This window comes from Aspergillus sydowii (assembly GCF_001890705.1).
Source record: "Aspergillus sydowii CBS 593.65 unplaced genomic scaffold ASPSYscaffold_9, whole genome shotgun sequence".
Classification (NCBI taxonomy): Eukaryota; Fungi; Ascomycota; class Eurotiomycetes; order Eurotiales; family Aspergillaceae; genus Aspergillus; species Aspergillus sydowii.
The window spans coordinates 741,171-765,340 of record NW_024467867.1 but is presented as its reverse complement, the minus strand read 5'-3'; the positions used below and the strand labels follow the sequence as shown (position 1 = coordinate 765,340).

General features: G+C 50.3%; 12 protein-coding genes across 12 annotated transcripts; 6 read left to right on the top strand and 6 right to left on the bottom strand.

The window, feature by feature from the left end:
* Positions 1-341: 341 nt before the first annotated feature.
* ASPSYDRAFT_33656 (putative glutamine-serine-proline rich protein) lies at positions 342-1,286 on the top strand (the record flags this gene model as incomplete). The annotated part of the gene is made up of 1 exon (XM_040845128.1): positions 342-1,286. The coding sequence occupies one exon, from the start codon at positions 342-344 to the stop codon at positions 1,284-1,286; it is 945 nt and encodes a 314-aa protein (XP_040700384.1).
* Positions 1,287-1,466: 180 nt separating this feature from the next.
* ASPSYDRAFT_91835 (uncharacterized protein) lies at positions 1,467-2,873 on the bottom strand (the record flags this gene model as incomplete). The annotated part of the gene is made up of 1 exon (XM_040852557.1): positions 1,467-2,873. The coding sequence occupies one exon, from the start codon at positions 2,871-2,873 to the stop codon at positions 1,467-1,469; it is 1,407 nt and encodes a 468-aa protein (XP_040700383.1).
* Positions 2,874-3,689: 816 nt separating this feature from the next.
* On the bottom strand, positions 3,690-5,106 carry ASPSYDRAFT_33654 (replication factor C subunit 3; the record flags this gene model as incomplete). The annotated part of the gene is made up of 5 exons (XM_040845127.1): positions 3,690-4,102; positions 4,153-4,536; positions 4,594-4,768; positions 4,824-4,917; positions 4,967-5,106. The coding sequence occupies 5 exons, from the start codon at positions 5,104-5,106 to the stop codon at positions 3,690-3,692; spliced, it is 1,206 nt and encodes a 401-aa protein (XP_040700382.1).
* Positions 5,107-5,316: 210 nt separating this feature from the next.
* On the top strand, positions 5,317-6,461 carry ASPSYDRAFT_47855 (actin-related protein 2/3 complex subunit 3). Its single transcript, XM_040847520.1, has 6 exons — positions 5,317-5,427; positions 5,498-5,543; positions 5,647-5,918; positions 5,981-6,093; positions 6,154-6,232; positions 6,292-6,461. Exons 1-6 carry the CDS (start codon positions 5,422-5,424, stop codon positions 6,337-6,339), a joined length of 564 nt encoding a protein of 187 aa, XP_040700381.1. The 5' UTR covers positions 5,317-5,421; the 3' UTR covers positions 6,340-6,461.
* Positions 6,462-6,606: 145 nt separating this feature from the next.
* On the bottom strand, positions 6,607-8,320 carry trm6 (tRNA 1-methyladenosine methyltransferase subunit GCD10; the record flags this gene model as incomplete). Its single annotated transcript, XM_040845126.1, has 2 exons — positions 6,607-8,179; positions 8,235-8,320. The coding sequence occupies 2 exons, from the start codon at positions 8,318-8,320 to the stop codon at positions 6,607-6,609; spliced, it is 1,659 nt and encodes a 552-aa protein (XP_040700380.1).
* An 831-nt stretch (positions 8,321-9,151) lies between these two features.
* On the top strand, positions 9,152-11,810 carry ASPSYDRAFT_59852 (MINDY family deubiquitinase; the record flags this gene model as incomplete). The annotated part of the gene is made up of 3 exons (XM_040849763.1): positions 9,152-9,812; positions 9,871-10,730; positions 10,782-11,810. The coding sequence occupies 3 exons, from the start codon at positions 9,152-9,154 to the stop codon at positions 11,808-11,810; spliced, it is 2,550 nt and encodes an 849-aa protein (XP_040700379.1).
* A 979-nt stretch (positions 11,811-12,789) lies between these two features.
* Positions 12,790-15,024, top strand: ASPSYDRAFT_207051 (putative extracellular endoglucanase). Its single transcript, XM_040843914.1, has 6 exons — positions 12,790-13,108; positions 13,168-13,299; positions 13,356-13,706; positions 13,762-13,783; positions 13,835-14,639; positions 14,711-15,024. The coding sequence occupies exons 1-6, from the start codon at positions 12,856-12,858 to the stop codon at positions 14,870-14,872; spliced, it is 1,725 nt and encodes a 574-aa protein (XP_040700378.1). The 5' UTR covers positions 12,790-12,855; the 3' UTR covers positions 14,873-15,024.
* Positions 15,025-15,168: 144 nt separating this feature from the next.
* ASPSYDRAFT_1146479 (uncharacterized protein) lies at positions 15,169-15,821 on the top strand. Its single transcript, XM_040839979.1, has one exon. It carries the CDS (start codon positions 15,272-15,274, stop codon positions 15,668-15,670), a length of 399 nt encoding a protein of 132 aa, XP_040700377.1. The 5' UTR covers positions 15,169-15,271; the 3' UTR covers positions 15,671-15,821.
* ASPSYDRAFT_47849 (uncharacterized protein) lies at positions 15,611-17,027 on the bottom strand. Its single transcript, XM_040847519.1, has 3 exons — positions 16,476-17,027; positions 16,347-16,408; positions 15,611-16,296 (listed from the first exon to the last, which is right to left on the bottom strand). Exons 1-3 carry the CDS (start codon positions 16,810-16,812, stop codon positions 15,838-15,840), a joined length of 858 nt encoding a protein of 285 aa, XP_040700376.1. The 5' UTR covers positions 16,813-17,027; the 3' UTR covers positions 15,611-15,837.
* Positions 17,028-17,414: 387 nt separating this feature from the next.
* Positions 17,415-20,305, bottom strand: ASPSYDRAFT_59849 (putative DUF221 domain protein; the record flags this gene model as incomplete). Its single annotated transcript, XM_040849762.1, has 6 exons — positions 17,415-18,133; positions 18,188-18,586; positions 18,646-19,551; positions 19,604-19,896; positions 19,997-20,193; positions 20,255-20,305. 6 exons carry the CDS (start codon positions 20,303-20,305, stop codon positions 17,415-17,417), a joined length of 2,565 nt encoding a protein of 854 aa, XP_040700375.1.
* Positions 20,251-21,383, bottom strand: ASPSYDRAFT_1146016 (uncharacterized protein). The gene is made up of 2 exons (XM_040839978.1): positions 21,083-21,383; positions 20,251-20,943 (listed from the first exon to the last, which is right to left on the bottom strand). Exons 1-2 carry the CDS (start codon positions 21,194-21,196, stop codon positions 20,509-20,511), a joined length of 549 nt encoding a protein of 182 aa, XP_040700374.1. The 5' UTR covers positions 21,197-21,383; the 3' UTR covers positions 20,251-20,508.
* Positions 21,384-22,694: 1,311 nt separating this feature from the next.
* On the top strand, positions 22,695-23,825 carry ASPSYDRAFT_33647 (uncharacterized protein; the record flags this gene model as incomplete). The annotated part of the gene is made up of 2 exons (XM_040845125.1): positions 22,695-23,319; positions 23,380-23,825. 2 exons carry the CDS (start codon positions 22,695-22,697, stop codon positions 23,823-23,825), a joined length of 1,071 nt encoding a protein of 356 aa, XP_040700373.1.
* Positions 23,826-24,170: the final 345 nt, after the last annotated feature.

Sequence of the window (24,170 nt, the reverse complement as noted above, 5' to 3'; positions counted from 1 at the left end):
CTCCATCTGTGATCAATTGGTCAGCTTACAAGAAGGATCAATGCTCAAATGTCCGAGACACAAACCATGACCTCGAGAAGCTCTTCCGAGCTTCAGCTTGATTGTCAGCCCGTGAGGGATGACTGCTGGAGGTATAGCATATTGTGGCGGTGCTTTTAGCCCTACGTACTACGCGCTCAGCCACGATAGGCCGGGACCAAGGCTACCTTCCTAAATGAGCTAGCATCTGTCAGCCCTGCGAGAATTAAAGTGCGCTCAGCTGCACTTCTTCTTGCTTGACCGTTGGCAAGAGTATTGAGAGACCTCCCTATCTCAGGATCGTCATATTACTTTCATTCACAATGTCGTCCCAAGAGTACTACGGGAACGACAAGTATCCCAACCATGGCAGCCAAAGCCCTATGCCACCATACTCCCAATATCCGCCGTACTCTGCGTATCCTCAAGGTGCGTCGAGCCAAACTACACCTCCTGGGCATGGCACAGAATATCCGCAGAACGGATATCAATATCCGCCTCAGGATTACTATGGTGGATACCAGCAGCAACAGCCACCTCCACCTCCACCGTACTACCAACACGAACAACTCGCGGTGCCAGCACCAGCGCAGTTCCCGTACCCGTATTCATACCAACCGCCCGAGTCAGGATATCCTCCCGATACCACACCGGGAACTGAGGCCCCTACCGACCGAGGAGCCCTGGGAGCCTTAGCTGGCGGCGCGGCAGGTGCATACGCAGGGCACCAAGTGCATCACGGCATCCTAGGGACCATTGGCGGCGCCATCACAGGCTCACTAGCCGAAGACGCAATGAAGCACAAAAACCATAAACAAAAGGACAAGAAGGAGAAGAAGAAGTCAAAGTGGGGATTCCATCGTCGTTCCTCATCCTCGTCGTCTTCATCTTCGTCTGATTCTGAGAAGGACGATGCAAAGCCCGCACCCTCTCCAGCCCCGGCCAGTCCCCGGGGCAATTTCGCCGCTTCGTCAGTTGACATTGCGCTCCACGGGAATAATGAACTTGTGGCTTCCTGCCGTGCGATTTTGGGGCGCAATTGTGCCTCTAGGTTGCCGTTGAATAGTGTCCTGGAGAATCGTTTTGGGCACTTTAGGTGGAATCGCGATGGCAATTTTGGGGCTTCAGCAAGGAATGCCCACTTGAACGGGGGAGGGCGTGTCCTGGAGGCTGAGTTAGCAGATGGACGTGGGGGTTGGAGGAGGGATCGAGTGAGGCTTGATGAGAGAATCACTAATCGAGATGGGGTTTTGGTATTTCTAGATTAGGGTATGATATGTTTTCAGGTACTTCAAGGTACTGCTTTACAAGTTTATGACTTCTCGCATGGGATGGTAATTCTAGCCATTAATTCATTTTGAAAATGTGTTCAACGTAGTCTGGGGTCGTGAAATTAATTCGTAACAGAATAGTTAGACTAATACCCGTCATGGCTGCTACTAAACATTTTACTTGTTTTCGGCCACCTCTGCTGCCGCTGCTGCGGCACCCTTGCTCCTGGTAAGCCGGAACCCGCCTAGAAGCAAGATGAGCGCCTCCAAGCCGAGAATCACAGCAAGCGTCACCATAGCACCAATAACACCGGCCACAGCCTTGGAGATACCACCGCTGCCACCAGACGCAGAGTCTGTAGAGGCGGAACCAGAGCCAGAATCGCCAGATGAAGAACACTGTCCGTCAGTGTTCCCGCAAGCGTCGCACCACTGGTCAGTCGTCATGATGGCGATTTTCTCGGTCTTCTCGACAAAGGTCGACCACGGAATTGTGGTGCTAGATTCACCATAGAGTCGGTACTCTGTTAGGTCGTCCGAGGAGGAGAGCGTGCCGTTCTGGAAGTAAAAGCGGACACTGATATCCTCGGGGTCTGGGAAAGTGTCGGAGGTGGAGTTTGTGACGAGCTCCCAGGCCATGGAGGAGGCATAGTCGGGAACGCCGGTGAAGTTGACGTTCACTTCTGGGAGCTGGGCGAGGCCGAAGTAGGAGAGGAAGGTGCCGTAGGAGCCGAACTCGACGTGGAGCTTCACTTTGCCCTCGGAAGTGACTGTTTCGTTGAGACCCATGAGCATTTCAGCGGCGAGGGTCTGGCCTGCGATGGCGCGGATCTTCTCAGTGGAGTTATAGGCCAGATTATATTGTTCAATATTGGCGTAGAGAAAGGCCTGGTGGAGTTGTTCTGCGGACGGGACGTTGGTCGTGTTGTGGATGTAGCCAACGTTAAGGTAGTCGAAGATGGTGTAGGCGTTCTTGAAGGTCCTGTCGGATTCAGAGAAGGAGGTGTTGATTAGAGGGGCAAGGTCCTCGTAGAAGCCCTTGGTGGAGTCGAGTAGGTCGTTGTACAACTTGGACTCGTAGTAGTTGTTGCTGCTAACTATGCCGTTCTGGCAGTTTGTTGTCGACTGTAACCAGGGGCTGTCCTCGCTACTAGCCCCAGAGTCGATCAAGGACAAGGGGATCAGCTGGTAGCCGTCTAATGGCGCACTGACGGTTGTTTTGTTGCGCAATTCCTGGCTGGCTAGGTCACCGACAGGAGGGTAAAGACCCTGTAGGAAGCCAGTAGCAGAGTTCTGGAGCACAGCATCGGCTGGTGCTGAAGCAGTAAGTTGGGAGAGTTTAACGACATCCTCGCTGATGCCAGCAACATATTGACTAGAGCTCGAGTTGATGTAACGACTGTGGTAGGAGGATCCCGTTATAAAAATCTCCCGGTACCCGAGGTCAGTGAGCTCTGTGTTCTTGAGGATCTTTGCAGTGCGGTCACCATGGCGCGCAAAGACATAGGCACCGAGAACAGTCTCGGCGGATACTTGAGCAAGTGGAAGCGCCGAAACGGCGAGGAGCTGCAGCGAGGAACGCATTATGACAGTGAAGCGCAATTGGGCCAAGAGCAGGAAGAGAGACAGAGACTACTTGGGTGGTGGGGTGACAAGGCCATTAAATACAAACGGGATGAGTTTCCGGCGGTCGCCATCCGACTATCAGGCCCTTGGATTGAGTAAACGTCAATTCGGCCTCGACCAACCTTGGGGTGGGGTTCCATCGACGACCCTCACAGTTCACTCGAGCACTTTTCTTCATTTCTCCTCGGATCAATCGCCCCGTTGGAGTAAAGTCCGCGGAAGGTCAAGGGACGGGCCATGCTATCATGCAGAGCATGCACGCTACGATGCGGGGACTCGAGGGCCCTACGTGAGAAAAGAATGACATTGGAGAAAAAGTTAGCTAATGGGTTGCATTGAAGATACAGCAAGCGGTTGCCATTGGACAGTGGAACCAGCACTTCGCTTTCCAAGGTTTTCTTGATCTAGCTCGAGTTCTTGTCCATCGGCCATGTCCGCCGTCTGGACAACTTCCAGCTCCCGACCGGATCGGTAGTCTGAGTTTTGGAAGCGGAGATGTTCTGTGCGGATCATATTCCCAGGGCTTCTGGTAATGCTTGACGTGCTTGTCCCGCTTGGCGAGTATGTCGCCCAACAGTTGGCAGATCTGATAAGTAGTTGCACAGAAACTGGGCGACCCCACTCTTATCTACTAGCCGAAGCCCGCGGTCTCGAGCCGCCCACTCTTGATTCCCAAGGCGTGGACGCTTACGGTTTACATGTCTCCGGTCGTATATTCCTCGCGCTACTGTATTGAGTTTTTGGGATTATGCAATTATATTTCATAAAATAGCGCTATGTCGCCATGCTCACTCCCTTGTCCCCCATCAATTCACATCCATTGCGAACAACCCCCACCAGGCCTCCGGTTTGAACGGTCTCCGATCCGCCGGCAGAAAGTCGCCATTCAATCTCAGCTAGTCCTTCCAGCCATGTAACCCGCGTTTGCGCTGGAACTTCGAGCCGCTGGAGTTGCTCCCCCAGTGCAGCAAGAATATCCGCCAGCGCAAGGCCCTTGTTAATCTTGAGTGCATTGAGAGTATTGAGGCATGATGTGACATCACTAGTTGCAAGAAGTGTGGTCATAATCTGTTGAATATCAGACGGGTGTGGTGCGGCTATACAGTCGTAAATCGTCTCGTTCGTGATTGTCTCCGGTTCGGGAATGGCTTGGTCTTTGGGCGCATTTTTAATCGGGAGAGGTTTGCCTAGTGGTAGAGGTTGGTCTGAGAGCTTCCAAACAGGTGGTGTTACTTACTGCTTGCATGGCAGGCTTGAAGCACGTTCAGAGCACGGCGCATATCGCCGCGACNCAATGTGACCAAACTATCGACAGCTTCTGGCTGAATACGCACGCCTTCCGTCTCAATCACCTGATCGACCAAGACCCTGATGTCTTGCTCTTTGAGTGGACTGAACCGGAACCGAGTACAACGGGAAAGAAGGGCGGGTGAGAGCTTGTGGGTATAGTTGGCGATAACGCAGAACCGAGTGTTGGCAGTGTATTTTTCCATAATCCGACGAAGAGCCATCTGTGCGGTAGCTGTCATTGCATCGGCTTCGTCCAGGATGATTAGCTTGAATGATGCGAGCGACGACTTGCTGGCAGCGGGCGGTGCCATTGAGAATATTTGTTTTGTGCCTGCAAGGAAACGTCAGTTAGTCCATATCCCACTATTTTCGATACAGGTGAACGCACTTGCGAAAGTCTTGATTTGTTCTCGGACAACATCAATTCCTCTATCATCACTAGCATTGAGTTCAAGCACCATCTGTCGCATGTTTTTGGTGCCGTATATTCGTCGGGCCAAGGCGAGAATTGTGGATGTTTTACCAGTACCCGGGGGTCCGTAAAGGAGAAGATGTGGTAATTGCTGGACATGAGATTAGTGACCGATATGGCAATAATGACATGTATGAGGCGCATACATTCGCTTCGACAAACCGATTGATCGTAGCTAGAATGTCCTTGTGGCCAGAAACATCGTCGAGGGAGTTCGGGCGATACTTTTCCACCCTGGACCTGGTTAGTTACCCGTAAAAAAATATTGGTGGGCCGATTGTCTCATTACCAAGGTAGATTGTCTTGAGCTTCTACTGGTAAATCTGCAGCAGTTCTCTTATATTTCCCACTGGTATTATCGGAACTGAACTGGACGGCGTTCTTGGATGCGGGCACATCCACGTCCATATCGTCATCGTAATCTGACATGATGGCTAATAAGGCGGTATTCTCTGCAGGATGTCTAGAGACCGAGGTCGAAAACGCGATTTAATGTTGGAAGTAGCGGTGTTGCAGGGTATACTGATTCTCGACGCGTTGAAATGCGGCAGCGCGTAAAGAGGTTCGGCGCCGGAAAATCTGCGGAGCTCCGAGTCCAAGCCTCGTTGACAGACACCGTTGCTGCGGGCGGTGATGACATGCGAACTCCCGCTAGGTAACAGCTCCGCCATCAACAACCTCGACACAACTCTTATCCCCTGGACAGGATCTAGGGATTTAATTCTCTCATTACCGTCTTTCAAAATGCCAGTATGTGACATTGCCCCAACACTTCCTTCAAGCGCAATGCATTAACGGGCGACTTCTAACCAACAACTAGGCCTATCACTCTATCTTCCTTGAAGACCGGGACGTCCCCGTAATAGGTACGATTGGAGCAATCTCTCCTACTTTCGCCAGAAGAGCGGATCAGGAATCTTGTATAGTAAAAAAGGACAAATCAAATTAACCTGGTTTCTCTGTCTGCAGGCAACTTCCCAGTCCTGCCCCTCCGCACCCGCACTCGCGGCCCCGCATACACCCTTCCCACCCTACCCCCAGGCGCCGACCTCGACGTACAGCCAGACAACGAGTCATACGATTGTGTGGATGAGATCATCTCTCTATTCAGAGCCAATGTCCTGTTTCGAAACTTCGAGATCAACGGCCCCGCCGACCGCATGCTCATCTACGGAACACTGTTCATCACCGAATGTCTGGGGAGAGTCAAGCCTACAATGACAGCTCGTGACGCGGAAAAGGTAGTTTACTTTGAATCTGTATTAGAAGGGGGATAATTAAAGGCTGACTGATTCGCCGCTAGGCTCTGAACAATGTTGCCCTTGATAGCTTCGCTATCCCCGGTGATGCGTCCTTCCCGCTAAACCAGGCCTTTGAGCCACCGAGAGACCGCCAGGACGCTGAGACACTTCGATCGTACGTTTCCAGATTAATGCCGTTTGACCTGATCGTGGCGTACTAATTGTTCGCTCTCAGATACCTCTCCCAAGTGCGACAGGAGATTGCGACTCGACTGCATGCGAGATTATACCCTGGTGGTGTTGGTCCGTCGAAGGTTTGTCTTTCTGATCCAAGGTGCAAATTTGAACAATGCTTTCTAACAACCAATAATAGTTCTGGCTTAGCTTCACGAAGAGAAAGTTCATGGGAAAGAGCTTCTAGGATAGAGACCTCTACTTTGTTTCATCTTAATTGTACCTAGCGTGAGGACTTTAGGCTTGTTGTCTGATTGAGATTCCGTATCATAAATAAATGTTTAGAAAAACCATACCCTTGATCTACTAGCTGATAGACTTACGTTGGTAGTAGAATTTGTTGTATGGTTACGGCTTTACCCCAAGGCCGAGTTCCAACCTAGATCGTAGATAAAATTCCGTCGTAGAATCTAGTATACAAGAACTTTTGTTTCTTTTTGGTTTATTATGATTATCATTTCATCTCTACATCTGCACTCGTGCTCCCAGGTGTACTGGTCGATTGCGCAGGCGCAAGCTTCCTTTTCTTGCGGCCCGGATTCCCAGCCGCCTGGACAAACTCCGTTGTCGGGATGACTCGAGTTGCATGGAATATATAGCCCTCCGCACCACCACGGCCAGACATCATCGGATGCGTGCGGCCAGGAAGAACCTGCCAAGGACGTACCCTGACGGTTTCTAGTGTGGGCGCGAGTAACAATGTAGGGTTCACGGCGAATTCCGCGATTAACTCGGGGAACTCGCCGTTTGCCGTTTGTCCCTTTTCCTCTTCCAGGTCCCGTTTTCGGTGTAAATACGCCGTCTTCCGCGATGTGGAGTAGAGGTCCGCTATTTTGGTAAGAGACTCGATCGTGGGTGAGTAGGCGACTACAGATGCGGAGCCTGAGAGCAGGGGAACTGTGTGCTTGAGGACGCTATCTAGGTCCATGAGTGTTGCTACGACGAGGCCATCGTAGCCGCCTGCTCGGACTTCGTCGACGACACTTCGCACGCGATCCCACCGATTTCGCTTCCGGTAGTATGCGCTGCGTTTGTTTGTTTTGAGTGTGGCGAGCTCGGAGTCTGGGATTACGGCGGGTTCTTCGGCGTAGATTGGGTCGGCTTCGGGGTTTAGAAGTTGGAGCCAGGAGACCGTCTTTAGGTTTGTGAAGAGAGGGTGAGATTCATCAGGGATGTTCTGGTCGAAGCCAAAGTATTTTAGTAATGATATGTTGGCTTGCTTGTTTGCGTGGACGAGGGTTATGGTGTTTCCTGTGGCAGACATATGCGCAGGGCGATTTGCTTTGTGTGGGCCTGATTCCTCCGCGCTGCTGCCATCAGCGGACTGTTGTTCACCAGAAGTTCCGTTCTCCTCGCCCTCGAAGTCCTCGTCTGGATGCAAGATACCCATTCGTTCAGCCATGGCTGCGACAATCAATCCACCAGTCTCATCTACTACGAGGTAGCGGCCATTCGGCTTTGATAACGTTTGCTGTATTGAAGTGTCGCCACCATGGTGCACGTTTCCCCAGCTCCCAATTAGGCCCATCAACTCATCGCGCAACTCCATGCTCTTCGAGGACAATTCTCTGTTCTCCAGCATATAATTCGTGAGAGCGCTGACGTCCATCGGGAATAGCGTAAATCGTTTCATGTACTTTTTCTGCTTGCGCAGAGTGTACTTGGCGAGTGAGAATGCCGTCTTTTGGTCTATAGTGGCATGCGACTCCAACATTTTTGCAATGATGTCCCTCCCCGCCCCTGTTGATTCTTTCTTCAGCGCCTCGATCTCTTCTAACGTCAACTTCTGAGTCGATGCATCGTCGACGATATCGCGATTCGTGCGTGTTGGTAGCCCCTCCTCGTTTACTTCGACATCATCATCGCCTTCGCCTTCCGTTATCAGCGACTCAGCATGCAATTCTGCTGCAGGCACAATGCGCAAGCGGGTATCCCCTTGCGCCTCGAGGATCTCGTAGGTATGGTAGAACGGACGTCCGATGATCTGGTTCGCAGGAAATGATCCGAACTTTCCACAATTTATCAACCTGGTTTCTAAAGTTAGTTCATCACAACGAAAGAGAGTAGATAGGAGGCACATACGAGTTCGGGACGACTTTTTGGATTTTTGTCGTCTCAGAAGGTAGCCTTAAAATTGCAAACTGGTTAGGGCGGACGGAGATATGCATTGCTGACTTGGGTATATGATTTTAAACAGCAACAAGCATATTCCAGCAAAGTATAGAGCATGTGTCAAGCGCTGCCGTTTTCCTGACTTTTTTCTTTGCGATAGCGCACGGACCACTTAAGCTCCAGATAAGTAGCGGCTGACATAACGGTTCGGACAATTAAAGGCCCGCAGGATCACATGTTTTGTTTCCGCCGTGGCGGAAGATGGGGCGGAGGTGGCTGAGGACGTGGTCCCTTTCTATAATACGATACCAGCCCAATACAAATAATACCAACATATGCAATGGCAGGCAGCCAAGTTGTGAGGTAGATTCCGTACCGATTGATACGAGTGATTCCCCTGCCACCCGGTCCGCTTGCCTGGAAATTGGCCTCTTGCTGTCTCCACAGCCAATGGAGAAAGCTCGCGGATTACTGGAATCTGGGTGCCTGCGATCTGACTGATCTGATGGATTGTGATTGACGTATATATGCTTAGGTCTATTGAATTTGGGCACCTCCTCTGGTTCCCTTTCTTCAAGACCAGCAAGGGGCAGCGGCATGGCACATATAAACCTGCGCTTCCATGCTAAGCTGGAGCTAACTTACCATTGCCTCATTCAGCGTTGCTAGCGGTTGCTTCAGCCTTACTCGTTCGCTGTCTAAGCCCCGGTTACGTCTACACAGCCCAGTGTATCTTTCAACCACGCCAGTCAACTCATTCACTCTCGTCCATTTTGCCCCAGTCAAACCGCGAATTCATTTGTTTCCGTATTATTGGTCGTGGACTGCGCCCAGCGTCTCAACGTTTGCCCGACAGGCCCGAGAAGCCGCTCTCTCAATCTGCCTTCATGGTCCTGCGAAAACGAGCTCCTCCGCACCTTCATAACCTCAGTCAAGGGAATGCCCGCTTCGAACCTCACTCTTCGCGCTCACGAACCTCCCCAACGTCCTTCTCTGTCTCATCACCCTCCCCCAAGCGCCTGACCCGTCCTTCCAGAGCTCAGAGCTCTCCGCACCCTCGTCGTATTCCGTCGCAGGAATCGATCTTTTCGCCCGATCTGAATACGTCGCCGGCATTCGATCTAATGTCTTTGGAGCAAGCGCAGAGGTCCCCGATTCGGACCGCGTCCACGGACACTCCGAACCCATGGGCGGACGAACTTGTCGAGAATCCGAATCACAGTCCCCGGGAGAATGGGGACCCGACATCTCAACTAGGTATACACAGTGGCCTACAAAATAAAGAGGAGGCCGATAATAGGAAGGGTGACCGAGTGCCTTCGATCCTACTCTCTGGCACCCAACGAAGAATGGCTGCAAATGAGCTCCCACCGAATCAAGGGGCCGCCGATACCTCTGATTGGGAGTATTTAGACACTTCGCCTCCTCAGTTACAGTCGAACAATCCATTTTTAAGGCCGTCGCAAAACGAGAATAACCCGTGGGGTGATAGAAACTCCCGCGCGTCGTCACTTTCTAGAGATGATGCGAGCCGCGGCTTAGGCCAAGGTAACTACACTAGATTTACTTGGTTTGTAAAGTTGCTTGTGCATACTAACGTTCTTAGATGAGGGCTATATTCCTATGACCGCGCGCTTATCTCTTTTCGATCAAGGTCAAGAAACCGAATCGCCCTGGACTAATGAGCCTAGCCACAGTCAGGGTGCAGGAATGAGTGTCCAGCGGACCGGTGTCACATCTACGGATCCCCAGGGAGCTCATACTGTTTTTGATGGTTCGCAACCGCCGTCTTATCAGATTCAGCGTGAGCAACCGTCTTCGCAACCAAGAATAAGCACACCAGGAACCGTATCCACTGCTACTACGGGATCATCTCACGTCCTCATTGATTTCGATGAATCGCCCACGCACGAAACGGGAACTGACTCTCGGCAAGCTACAGCGCCTGCCACTGACACGGCTGCGATTCAAGGCTATGGTCTCCCGGCCGCGCTCCAAAGTGTAGATCCTGACAATGCTACGGCCTCGCAGGACTTCAGTCAAACATCTGGCTCAGCTGTACCGTCTAGTTCTCAGCAACCACAAGATGCTACGATTCCTGATGATACCGCACAGCAACAGGCGAAACGAGCCGAGACTTATTCAATTAAGCATATTAATTGGAAAGATAATACGGGAGACTTACGCGAATCTCCTATGCTGATACAGAATAAGAATGGGCCTTGCCCACTCCTAGCCTTGGTAAATGCGCTCATCTTACGTGCGGCAAGCCAGGGGACCCCGCCTCCGATAGTTAGGGCTTTGCGGACAAGGGAGCAGATTTCTTTGGGGCTATTGATTGAGGCCCTATTTGACGAACTAACAACACGGCTGGGGCCCGACGATGAATTCCCAGACATCGAAGCTCTTAGTCGGTTCTTGACTATGTTGCATACGGGCATGAATGTCAATCCGCGACTCACGTTGGTATGGTTCACAAACTAGCCCTTGTACAAGGATCATCACTAACCTGCTTAGGAATCGGATTCCGCCGTCGGCACGTTCCTCCAAACAGAAGATATCAAGTTCTATAGAACATTTGGGATACCTCTAGTCCATGGCTGGATTGCGCGCCCCTCGACAGATGCAACTGCCGCACTGGAGCGGATTGGTGAATATCATGAAGATATCCAACTTCTTCCGTTCCGTAAACAGGAACTCGAGGACCGAGTTTTCCAGGGGACAGCACTCACCACGGAGGAAGAAAGAGTGATGTCGGATATACAAGCCATTCAGCATTTTACCGATATCGACAATGCGACACAGCTGAGCCCTTTTGGCCTTGAACAACTGACTAGGACCCTGCAACCTGGCTCGTTCTCAATTCTATTTCGGAACGACCATTTCTCCACCGTTTACAAGCACCCGCAACTCCACCAACTTTTCACTCTCGTTACTGATGCTGGCTACTCTAGCCATGCAGAAATCGTATGGGAAAGTCTTGTTGATGTGACCGGGTCGAATGCAGGCTTTTATTCTGGCGATTTTAGGCTCGTTAGCCAACATACAGCTCATGCCTCCGACCCATCCGGCCCACGGACGTCGAGCAATGAGGGCCCGCAGCATCCACCTACACTCTCTGCGCAAGAGCAAGCGGATGCAGACTTTGCATATGCTCTCTCGCTTCAATACCAAGAAGAGGAGCGACGACAGTCAAACCCCAACCATGGGCGCTCCCAAAGTGCAGCAAATCTTGGGGCTAGCGCAAGCGCCCCTGCTGTTGATCGACGACAACGTCAATCGTATGGACATCGTTCACAGACCAACATCCAAAGTAGTTCCCAGGGGAACGATGACCCAGAAGATGGACCGCCCCCATCTTACGAACAGGCAGCCAAGAGCCCGGTATATACCGGTACGCCACCCCCACAACGGAGCCCTACTGTTCTGGATACTCCCTCGCGAAGTCAGTATCCAAGAGATCGGTATGGCAGGTATGCAGATCCCAGCAGGTATACGGACCCACGCAGGGAGAGGGAAAGGGACAGGGACTGCATAGTCATGTAAACACCATGCTAGCTCACGGCATGGTTTTACATACCATTCCGATTGCCTCGGTTGATCTCTTTATACCGTTGACGATGGAATGATAACGGACATTTATGTACGGTTTATATAGACACCTGGAATTTGGCGCGTTTAATGTATCTTAGCAAGTTTACGACGAAACGACTAGCATACGTCCTCTATTCTTTTATTAGCCTCAATACAGTCTATTCAAAAACGGCATCACCTCCCCGCCAATTTCTGCTGCTCCCGTCTTCGGCCCAAGACGCGCCAGCTAAAGCAAAATCACGTTATTAATGCTAGTAGTAGGGGACTCACCTTTCCCGATCCATCACGGCCCAAGACTACATCAATATGCGCTACTGCCGATCACGGCTTTTTACGACGGAAAATAGATGAAGTGACTGAGGGGTGCTTGATGAATAAATTCGGGTTCCTCTGAATGCCTCGGGCTGATTCGTTAACTGACTGGGATCGGATCAAGGAACACATGAACCTGAGGACCTTCACAACCTCCGCTATAGGCTGCATAATCTCCAGAAGCTATCAGTCTCAGACAACCGAACACTCTCGTTTGATTAAATGGCATTAGTGACTCCACCGCATGTCGTGCTTTTAACTGCCACTGGACGGAATATCTCGCCCTAGGCTCTTCGCCATTGTTGGCGCTTCTTCATCGCCTCGCTGATTTCCAGCTAATGATCAAACTGACGAAGCTGGCAAGGATGGTCGCTATACAGCACGGACTGTCAGTTTGTAGCCTGCAGAGTTGACAGACCATGTCGACCCACTGGGGCCCTACTATGTTTCATACCCCTGCGGCGTCAATGTCCTGACACACCTTGTGCTCCAGTTTCGATCTAGAAGCAATGGATTGAGTAATAACAGAGAAGCTAGTTAAATTACGGGTGCTGCTCGGATAAAATGGGCAAGCAATTTCCGAAACTGCGTATCAAGTGTATCAAGTGTATATATTATACTTGGGCTCTCTCATTGAAGGTCGGGTTAGTTCTCCAAAAGGATCTGGACCGACAAGTCTGTGAAGATGCAGAGAATACTATCAATCGCTGGGCTTTCTGCCCTTCTCTCAGTTACATATGCACAGAGTCCATCCACTTGCTCAGGAACATTTACCCCCATTACTGCGAAGGAATTCGTTGCGAATCTCCACCCTGGGTGGAATTTGGGAAACACACTAGATGCTATTCCAGACGAAGGTTCCTGGAACAATGCTCCTGTTGAAGAAGCAACACTTGATTTGATCAAAGAGTCTGGATTTAAGAGCGTCCGTCTTCCAGGTATAATATGCCTCGTCTACTTAATAAAAAAAAAAACTACTAACAATCTCCCCCTCCAGTAACATGGACGCACCATTTCACAGGAAACTCTTCTGACTGGACTGTCGATCCGGAATGGCTGCAACGGGTTTCTGATGTTCTTGACTTTATTACAGCCCGTGACCTATATGCCATCGTGAACGTCCACCATGGTGAGTTTATGTTGTTATTCAAAGTCTGCAGCTCCATCATTGACCATTTACAACAGATTCGTGGGAATGGGCCGATGTTACCGCGGCTGGAGCAAATCTAACACTAATTGAAGAGAAGTTTTACAGACTGTGGTACCAGATTGGTACTACGCTGGGTTGCAAGTCGAACCTGGTCGCTTTTGAATCGATCAACGAGCCTCCAGCAGAAACTGCCGAGCACGGAGCAGAAATCAACAAATTGAACAGCATCTTCCTCCAAGCAATTGCCGACGCTGGTGGGTATAATTCTCAGCGTGTTGTTAACCTTGTTGGGGGTGGTCAGGACAGCGTCAAGACTTCCCAGTGGTTTGAAGTTCCTGCCAATATAACGAATCCATGGGCTATTCAGTTCCATTACTACAGTCCCTGTAAGTTGCCCGCACCTATACGCTGGATATCAGTGTTTCTCACGCTCTTACACAGATGATTTCATCTTCAGTGCATGGTAAGACCTAGCGTTTGGTTCTTTCCTGTTCTTATTGCTCACATTTACTAGGGGCAAGACAATCTGGGGCTCCGATAGTGACAAGGACACGCTCACGACCGACTTCGAACTGATCCGCAACAACTTCACCGACGTCCCTCTAATATTAGGTGAATATGACGCATCTGTCACCAACACCGAGCCCGCAGCACGTTGGAAGTATTTCGACCATCTGCAAAAGGTCGCCGCTCAATTTGATATAGCCACCGTCCTCTGGGACAACGGCGAAGACCAGCTCGACCGCACGGCAGGTAAATGGCGAGACCCAACGACCCTGGATCTCGTCATAGGCACGACAGCAGAAACCAGCAACAGCCTTCCCGGTAGCACTGAAGACGCAAGCGCGTCAGAGCAGTCGTCCTCCGCCTACATTTTCCACCGCGCCGGCACCCAAGTCACTAGCCAGGCCCTGCCATACATCTTCAATGGCAACACTCTCGAATCCATTACAGATTCCGCGGGCACAGTCTTGGAAAGCGGCTCTGACTACTCTGTCTCCGGTGACAATATCATTTTCTCAGTATCCTACCTGGAGACCAAGTACACTGCTTCCACTGCACCAGGCATCATTGATACTCTAACTCTTGAGTTCGACGGCGGCGTTGCGTCCCCCAGCATTGAGATTGTGCAGTGGGATACTCCCGTTCTGGCCTCGAAGTCTACTTCCGCTTCTACCGTGGCAGGCTCTGACCACTCCATTCCTATAACATGGAAGGGCATTTCCAAGCCTGCAGCTGTCAAGGCCCTAACTAGCTCTGGCGTGTACCTCTTTGATGACTGGACCCAGTACCTTGGTCCTCTTGAGCAGGCTCGCACGGTAAGTTCCAGAAACGTATTCCCCGTATGTGCACCCAGAGGACTAACTTGTGTATTAACTTACGTCTTTAGACCTACAGTAGTCAATGGAACTGGAATGATGAGGCTGTTATCCTCACTTCTGCGGCTATTGATGCTGTTGTCGCTGCCGGCGAGACTACGGTTTTCACGTTCGAGTTTTATCCTCGTGTTAATGGGACGCTTAACACGGCTAACTATACGTTGACTATTTAGTATGTTGGTCAGTAGTCAGAATATTGTTTGAAGATGTAGCGTCTGTGAGACTATCTAGTTTATATTTTCATTGTATATACTTTTTTGCGATGTCCAAGCTCCAGAACTTACTGGCGAGATGAACAGTTCAGATTTTGTAAACCTGCCGAAGCGCTGATTTTTATTTTTTTTATCTTCTTTATAAAATGAACTGAGATCCCATCATGGGTGGTGGTTCAATTTTACCCGTTTCGGCAGGTCGTGTACATCAAGTACCGGCAGGATGGCTGTGGCATTTTTAGAACGTCCGTTTTCCCATTCCTTCCTAGTTGAAACCAACCAGTATCGCCAAGAGTCAGCGAAGTCACTTACTCAAATTCCCAAGGGCAACAATAGACTGCTGCCCATCAACGATATACCATGATCATCAGCGGCCTCGAAATCATCACTCGCCAGCTAGTCCGTAACCTACGGCACGTTTCCCAACAACAACAACCATGCGGGGTCGACCTCACTCTCCATCAAGTCTCCAAATGTACCTCAGCAGCTACAATCGACTTTGACAACACAAACCGCCAAGCGGCCAGGACTTCCACGCTCTCTTTCAATAGCAGCAGCAGCAGCAATAATAACAACCAGCCATCAATCACACTAGTTCCTGGGGCGTACCTGGTTGAATTCAACGAGACGGCGCGAGTCCCGCGCAATATGATGGCGAGTATCTTCCCGCGCTCTTCGCTGTGGCGCTCTGGGGTCGGGATTACGGCGGGTTGTCAGAATTCGACCACGAGTGTTGGGCGGGATGGCGTAGAGGTGTAAACTAAACTGGAGTTAGTATTTTCTATTTTGTAAGGAACTCAACGTGAGCCAGTGATTTTAAAGCATGTTGAGTCGATAGTAAAACAACAGGTAAATAAACTACTCAATACAAGATAGGACCAAAGAAACCCCATGGCCACCGCATTCAACAGGTACAAAAAGCATCTCTAAACGCCATCTTCCATAACATCATCATCCTCGCCACCTTCCAGCTCCGACCACGCAAATTCCTCACTGGGGTCCAACTTGGGAAGGCCCCAATGTTCACGGAATTCCTGCCGCATCTCGAACACATGCTTGTTTATGCACCGCAGCAGAAAAATTGTCTCGTCATCGGCATGAAGCTTCCTCGAAAAAGCGCTACAGAACCGACCAAATTCCGCTGTAGCCTGAGCATTATCCAAGTGTGGCTCGAGGTTGCACAACTTGTCGTAGGCCTGTCGGAGACCGAGTGGTAGTGGTTCGCATTCCATTCCCGCACCTGAACATCTGTTGCACTTCTGACCGGGTTTCTTTCGACGGCAAGCAGGCGGAGGCTGCAGGTTCCCTTTCTTGTCAATGGACCAGCCTTTGCGAGCACAGTCCAAGCATGGGTATGTTTTGATATCAGCCGCGCTTCTAACAGGCTAGGGCAGGGTGTGTTAGTCGAGATAATTCCAAGACCTCGGGCCATTACCTGCGGTGTTGCGTAGCTAGCATCACCATCGTTGATTCCATTGGGGTTGGGGTCAGGAAGCTCTGTGTTTGGATATTTGTTAGCCTGGCCGTTTTGGTATGATTCTTCGGTTCTTCTTGGAACGCATACCAGCGAAAGGTGGACGATTGTTTTGCTTATTTCCCTCCTGTTTGACGTTCGAGTCCTCACCGTCTTTTTTAACATGGTCCTTCTTCATATCGCCCTTCTTCATATGGCATCCTTCTTCGGGGTCACAACAGAAGTCGGAGGCTGGAAGAGCTCCGGGGGTAGGGCTTGATGACAGTCTCCGTGCTTTATCACGTTTTTTCTTGCTGCTTTGCTTTTGATCGTTCGTACTAGCCTTTCTCTTGAAGGACTTGGGTTTGTGAGGCCGTGCGCCAAGGGCATCTCTATCCTTAGATTGAGATGGATCTGACTTCTTGTGACGGTTTTGACCAGGCGCCATGGTGGTGGGTGGGTGGGTGAGGGGTAGTAAGAGTAAAGAGAGTAAGGGCAAATGCTCCAGCAAAATTTTCCTGGAACCCGAGAGTTGAAGAGCGCTGGGAGAAAGGAGAAGGGGGAAATAGAAGAAGGGAGAGAAAGAGGAGGAGGAGGACGGAGAATTGATTTTATAAGACTGTTTGTGTTGCAGCCATGAGCAGAATCAACACATTGGAAATTCACTCACAACAAAGCAAAGATTTTACAGTTAACCACACAATAATTCTTACCACCAGAGTTAATCAAGCTTTCTGCTTCAGATATCGCTTCGCCTTTCTTACCTGTCGATCCATGCTCTGGGCCTGTAATAAGTAGTGTCTCTGATCCGGCTCCCTGTACCCTATACGATAATTGGAGGTGAGTAGTCAAGAGTCTGAGCACTTTGGGGCCTATAACTAGTGGAGGCAGAGCAACCGGTAAGGGGACTATTTACTCTTGCCCTGGTATACGGACGTTATGTTGCGTTATTGAATATCATCAAAGTATTTTGTCTCGTAGCTGTCGTATCATTATTAATATCATGCGCAGTTGGTAACGTCGGCCCATAATGTAACAAAATCAAAACACCTAATACAACGTCTTCAATTCCCAAAGCGGCAAATTCGGATCAAACTTATCCCAAACAATATTCCCCTTCTTATCCAGATGCGCCCCCTCGTCCGTAATTGGAATCAGTGGATCCGACTCCTCAATCTCCCACGCCGAAACACCCCACTTATCCCTGGGAATCCAAATTGTAGGCGTCTTGCTCGTAATGCAAGGCTCAAAATACGCATTTCTCTCTTCCTCCTCCGAGTACTTAATCTCGACGTGGTCACGGCGGACTTTGCGGCGTAGCGCGGCAAAGTCTCGATACAGGTTCGGGTGGAACCATTTCAGCGCTCTGAACCATGTATTTCGGTGTGAAGTCTGCAAAAGTGCGAGCTCCTCCTCTTTGGCTTGTTGCAATTCTTCTTCGACGTCGAGGGTGCGTGGGAGGAAGGAGTTTAGTGGCGCGAGGGCTTCATTGAGGGAGATGTGGGCGAGGGTTGTGAGGATAGTGAACAGGACCATTATGATGAGGGGTCCCACGGCGGATTTGATTGCGAATAGACCGATCATGCAGACGTTGGCAAGGTAGATGCCTGTTAGAAGGTGTTGTAGAGCGCGTGGATAAACGAGGCCCTTTGTGTCGATGCGAATGTCGTAAACGAAGAGGAAGTTGTAGCGGTAGGCTTGATAGACGAGATACAGGCCGGCGAAGCAGAAGCCCAAGATCAGTGGGGCGATACAGGAGTAGGTTAATGCTGGGGTGGGTTGAGTTAGCTTGAGTAAAGTAGATAGGGTGTGTGCAAACTAACCTATCACGCCCATATTAGTAAATACAGGAAAGACGTTTCCCCAACTTATTTCGCTGAGAGCGGCCCAACGTTCGTACAGACGCCGCGGTGAGCCGTCAAAGAACGTGGTTATGAACTTGAAAACAAGCACGCTCATGACCTGTACTACGGCAAGGGAGCTGATGGTTAGACCCTGGAGGAGGAAGTATGAAATGTAGAAGTTTGTTGCCTTCGGGAGGTTCTCAGCCAGGAGATCCTTGGCTGATAGCGGGTCTTGAACGATTTGTGCAGTGGCAGCGGACGCAGCGGAAGTCAAGGTCGTCACGAGGAATACCTGGACAACCTGGAAGCAGAAATGTGCAGTTTGAGTGAAGAGTTCAACGCGAGCCGCTGAGGGAACGCCAGCACGCCGAGCACAAACTAGGTGATCGTTAGCGATATAAGCACCCCATAGAGACATGGTAATGGATCGAACATACAGCGGCAAATAATAGGTACAAGGGACATCAGCAGGACCAGGGCACCAGCCGGCAGTAAACCGGCAATCACGCCCTTGATCACGTCAGGCAGTTTATCGATGAATTTTAGGGGTGGGATGGCGCTGGTGAGATAGCTGATATTGGAGATGGCTCCGACAATCGCGGATGGGATGGACCAGAATATGATCATTGCCGCTATTGCGCCTTGAACGACAAACCTCCTCACAATGCGTTGCCACCAGCTGAGGTTCAATGCAGACCAGACAACGTCGTCGGGGGATATGCCAGTGAACCGGGGCGTCATATGGAGAGGCTGGTGGTGAGAAAGCGTCTGAAGTGCAATCTGGGCGTCTGATTGGGAACAAAACTCGACGAAAATGGCAGATAGAAGCTTTGAGTCCCAATTCTGGTGTTTTCTTTGCAAGACTTCAATTTCTTTGGTCAAATTTACCAGCTCCTCACGGAGCCAGTGGATTGAGTCGACCTTTTTCCCGAACAGTTTGAGACGGTGAGTCGGCCGTTTGATTTTGTCGAACATGGCTGGACCGCATGTTTCACACTCAGCACAGTCGGTACATGAGAGGGTACCAGCTTTGATTAGCTTCAGGCGCATCGAGTTTGCCCTGCGAATCAATTTGGTTTCCAACCTCTCGAGGCGATAAGCAAATTTATCTCTCTGTTGAACTTTTTTGTCCAGCTCTTTGCAATCGGAGGTTATCCATATTTTGCGAATAGTCTCCCCGAACACTTGTCGTAACTTTTGTTCGTTTTTATAGTCTTCCGGGACCGACATGAATAGAACTGTTCTTGACGAGATCCGGTCGGCATATGCCGGCGAATTGAGATATGCCTGCCGTAGATTTGCATAGAACATGCTCTCTCTTGTCACAGTATAGAACACAAAGGCTTCAAATCCACATTAGATATGCGCGACACGGGCCCGCCTAATTGCACTTACTGAACAGTACGCATGCCATAACAGCGTGGGCATAATAACTGTTTTTATTCTTCACGTTGCTGAAACTCAAGGCATCAAGCTGAGTGTTCCCTGCACCACCTGTTGCATGGATCGGAAGTAGTACCGGCCATGTAATTAGACAACCGATAAAGAAAATTGAGCAAAGAACCCTTAAGAAACGGAGGAAGAGATAACCATCCATAGAGTGGTGATTGAGCACATGGGCGTCGGAGATTTTGAAAAACTGGCTGAACCAATTCACCCATCCGGTAGGCAGCTGTGGGCTCCTCTCACTATTGATAATGTCTCAGTTATTGCTCCAGTGCACAGAGTGATGGCCGCTTGGGAACGTACTGTTGATGCCAGCAAGGTAGATGGCTCCTCGGAGCATACCATCTTATTTGAGTTCGGCGAAAAATTAGGAAAAGAGAGAACCAGATAGTCGCAAGCACCAATGCAGGTACCAGTGTCGTCAAGAGAGCTGAAAGAGAAGTCGAATCCCCTCCACCCGTTACAGCGTCTATTGCTTCCGAGCTTGATGACGACGCATCTCCCCTTGAAGACCCAATGTTAGGGTCATTTTCGGGATCCTGAATGACCCGTAGTTAGGAACATTGATAATTAAGCTGCACGAGAAAGGGCAACACATACAAGAAGGTCTTGTCGTGCAACCAGAAAATTCAATAAAGTGCGTTTTGCCATCGTGGTTGCGGGGATCGAGGTATCATGTTCTCCGCTTCAATGATTCGAGAACAGAAGCAAAAGTCTTGGTCTCCGAAACCTCAATAAACCGTGTCTGGGCCCAGATAGAAATATTTCCTGCGGCGCGTCCACATCAAAAAAGGAGGGATCCATGAGATGCGAGACCTGTCATCTGCGGCAGAAGATCAATAGCGTACGGGAGGTCAAAGTATGTTGCAGCTAGGGCGAGCGGGTAGCAACTGCCATTGGTCAACCGGACGAACCAATCCATAAAATTTGAGAAACAGCTTCTTGGGACGCGTGCGTGCTGAGGATGGGAGAAAAATTCGGGTTATCTGATTCGTCGCGGAGGACGCAAAATTCCGTGTGGAACCAATCAGGAGCATAATGAGCATTGATACCCGGAGGTCAATAGTACGGAGTCCCCGCCGTATTTCCAGCCTCCCAGGACAGGGAATGCGCTGAAAAGCCCTGTAGCTATGCGCGCTAGCCATGACTAGTGCCCTCTCCCCTTCATGACGATCTTGTTCCTGTCCGATAAACTGGACTGCCGATCGAGTGGGTTGGTCGGTGCTCGATTCCTCCACCTTCAGTTCGCATGGAATGCCCGCGGCCCGCCACGAAATGTCATTTAAATTCTGATCCGAGTCAGTCACAGACCACATCATGACACCCACAGTGTGAGTTAACTCGTCAACCCCCTTGATATGGCTGCTCAACCCACCAAATGCTGCAGGGTGTGGTAGGACAAACTCAAAAGGCTTGCAGGAAGTTCACCTTTCCTTGAAGCCATGTGCTGAGGATTGCAACAAGGCTCCCAAAGGAGTAATAATCAGCCGTACTCCTACAAAATTTGAAAATACTACGGAATACGTCGGGTCGTAGCAGCATGCCGCAGCTCCAGGCGATGTTTTGGAGGTTTGAGCTTTTGGTTGATCAATGATCATTGCTCAGAACCAGAAGCCCTGTAAAGGCCAACTCCTGGGTACTTACTGAGAAGCGCACGAGTCCCAGCTCGGAACGATTCGTGCTCACCAAACTCAAAAGCGCCGGCCCGCTAACCGCCAACGAGTAAGTTCTGTCAAAACCGCCGTGGAGTATCTGCAAGGGTGAAAAGAGTCCGGCCCGGCCAGTCGAGAAGTCGAGAGGAATGCCTACTGGGCGCGAAGGAAACCAAGGCCATTAGAACAAACGGCACTGATCTCTAGGCGACCATAGCGGATGGGGGCTTTTCTCCGGAATCGTGAATAATCATCTTTTCACATTCAGTCGCGAATCATCGTATTCCCTCTCAGATTCCTGGTGGAAGAACAGCTCGCGATCTCCGAAGGATCACGGACACCTTGAAGATCTGAGATTCGCGCAGTCAAGCTGCCCTGTGCATTATGCACGAATGAAATTCGCGAGGAGCGGTGAATGCAGTGGAAAGTTGACTCAGTCCTAACGATGGCATACCTCATGGAGGGCAGAATGACGCATATGGATGGTGTTGGCCAGCCAGAGAAGAGAACCCACTGCATGTTTAGCCCAGTCTGGTGACCTGCGCTTCTTCCCCAAGCATCCTGCACGATCGTCACACTGGAATTCTGCAGTGATGAGTGCCCAAGTTACGGATACATTTTGCGGGCATGTTGATGGTTCTGTGAAGATATTACTAGAAACTTGTTTTGCAGACATTGATCATCCCCTTCGATGTGCCTATGATTGCCAGTCATATTGAGATCAAACGTCATCTCCAAACCCTGTCGAGCATGAACTGCGCTTGGACTGCATCTTGGCATGTGGACTCATATATCTTGTTGGCAATGTGTTCTGCGATCAGCACCTGTGTAGTTCATGCAACACAATGGATACCAGTCATACGGATTCCATCCCACGTTTCGTCCAGAAGAGGAACTCGCAGGGATGACCCTCGGGCCAAAGGGCTCGAATGGACCACAAAAAAGAAATAAAAAATAAAAAACCAAATAGAACTAATAAATCGACAAGACGAAAAGCGTGTCAACTGAAATATTAGGGGAGTGGAGGAAATTTTGTGGGACATAATATATATTGCTGTACTCCGTAAAGCCGAGACGAGGAAGCGGTTCCGCATTCCTGATATTTAGCCAGTCAAGGATGGACGGAACACAAAGGTCATTATGTGACAATAGGTTAGTTAATTTATATGCCACGGTGACATAAAACATCGACAGCAACCCACAGGAGTGAGGTAGTGCTGCGGGAATGTTAGGTTGGTGAACGGTGTTGCAGCGAGAGAAGGCTCGGGCGGTGACAGGCGGCATAAACGCACCCGGGGACGGCCAATCCAAAACTCCCCTGACATTTTGACATTTGAATAAACAATTCCCCATGGCGAGCACCCCTCTGTATCGAATTTCCGCAGAAGATGTCCCTTCTGAGCCCGGAGCAGAAGGGAGAACTATACGCTCAGGATGATTCCGATGCCATCCCGGTAGTTTCGCCTTTTGAACAGAAACAACCATTCCCGCCTCTACCTGACGAGCTCGAAACACCCGGAGAAACACCAGGTGAGAGCTACCCCGACGACGATGAGCAGCATGTAGTTTCGCCTACCCACCGTGGAATCGAAGCGGGGGAGGATGTGGACTTTCACTCTCATTATTCCCTGGAAGAACAGTCTTTCTCAGATGCGTCCACCGACTCAAACGACGAACAGTCGCCCGGAGATGGCATTGCGATGCACCATCCTTTCCGGCAGTCGGCAAGTTCGCTTCATGGACCTAATGCGTTTGCGCCGCCGTTTTACAACAGACCTCCAACGCCATTACCGCCGTCCCCGTCGTTGACGTCTTTGCTCCGGCCTCCTTTTTCTACTACTACATCGCGGCCGACTACTCCTGACAGTTCCGACGTGGAGACGCCCAATGACACTGAAGCTGCTGTCGCAAAATCAGCGCGAAGAGCGACGACCGTGCCTAGAGCAAGTCCCAAGGTACCGACTTACGAATACTATGGCTTCGTCCTCTACCTCGCATCGTCATTGGCATTCCGTGAGTAAATTGGCGGTTCTATGGCTCCGGTAGCCTCGCAATACTGACGACTATTGACAGTGATATATATCCTATGGTCATACCTCCCATCGCCCTTTTTACACCAGCTTGGAATATACTACTATCCGAACCGATGGTGGTCGTTGGCGTTTCCCTCCTGGCTCGTTATGTCGATCATCTATATTTACGTCGCCTTGGCATCTTACAACACAGGGTATCTGACTCTACCAATGAACAGCGTAGAGAATATCGTGGACGAAGTGGCAAATGTAGCAGTTATCGACGGGAAGGGCAGACGGCGGCCCGGTGGTGCTGCAAAGATGCGTCCTGGCGCGACCTCTTATCAGATAATGGGACCGCAAAACCGGAGAGTCAATTGGAGAGAGATCTGGAGCGAAGGGACAGATGCAGTTCTGGATGTACCGGTTGGGGGTGTATGTGAGGTACTCTACGGACAGGAAAGAGATGACGGGGACGATGTTCGTGAAGAGAGCCCCGATTTATAGACCTATGTCTCTCCTAGATGAAATATATGAAGTATCCACCGGTGTGAATTTAGTAGTTGGAATTGGACATACGGCCGGTCAGCTTTCTATGAGTATCAAGAGAAGGCGGCAAGTATGTATAGCCCGTAGTGAATGCCCAACGGAGTACTTTGTGTGTGGTGGTGCTTCGCGGAAAAGTGGGGACCCACATTGAGGTCGACTTTTACCAAGCCTGCCCAGATTCCAAGGCACGTTGCTTGAACTTTCTTTCGCCGTGAAGATTCCATTTGGCAGTCAAGATAGCGATCAAGCGATAAACCCCTGACGAGCAACGACCAACAACCCCAGCGCTAAAAGCGGCAACAC

Coding starts and splice junctions, on each gene's coding strand:
- ASPSYDRAFT_47855 (XM_040847520.1), top strand. Junction 5,919..5,980: donor CAGCTCGTGACGCGGAAAAG/GTAGTTTACTTT, acceptor ATTCGCCGCTAG/GCTCTGAACAATGTTGCCCT. Junction 6,094..6,153: donor GACGCTGAGACACTTCGATC/GTACGTTTCCAG, acceptor GTTCGCTCTCAG/ATACCTCTCCCAAGTGCGAC.
- ASPSYDRAFT_207051 (XM_040843914.1), top strand. CDS start 12,856: ATGCAGAGAATACTATCAATCGCTGGGCTTTCTGCCCTTCTCTCAGTT. Junction 13,300..13,355: donor CATCGTGAACGTCCACCATG/GTGAGTTTATGT, acceptor CATTTACAACAG/ATTCGTGGGAATGGGCCGAT. Junction 13,707..13,761: donor GTTCCATTACTACAGTCCCT/GTAAGTTGCCCG, acceptor GCTCTTACACAG/ATGATTTCATCTTCAGTGCA.
- ASPSYDRAFT_47849 (XM_040847519.1), bottom strand. CDS start 16,812: ATGGCGCCTGGTCAAAACCGTCACAAGAAGTCAGATCCATCTCAATCT. Junction 16,409..16,475: donor CAATCGTCCACCTTTCGCTG/GTATGCGTTCCA, acceptor ATCCAAACACAG/AGCTTCCTGACCCCAACCCC. Junction 16,297..16,346: donor CTAGCTACGCAACACCGCAG/GTAATGGCCCGA, acceptor ACCCTGCCCTAG/CCTGTTAGAAGCGCGGCTGA.
- ASPSYDRAFT_1146479 (XM_040839979.1), top strand. CDS start 15,272: ATGATCATCAGCGGCCTCGAAATCATCACTCGCCAGCTAGTCCGTAAC.
- ASPSYDRAFT_1146016 (XM_040839978.1), bottom strand. CDS start 21,196: ATGCTGCTACGACCCGACGTATTCCGTAGTATTTTCAAATTTTGTAGG. Junction 20,944..21,082: donor GCACATGGCTTCAAGGAAAG/GTGAACTTCCTG, acceptor GACTCGGATCAG/AATTTAAATGACATTTCGTG.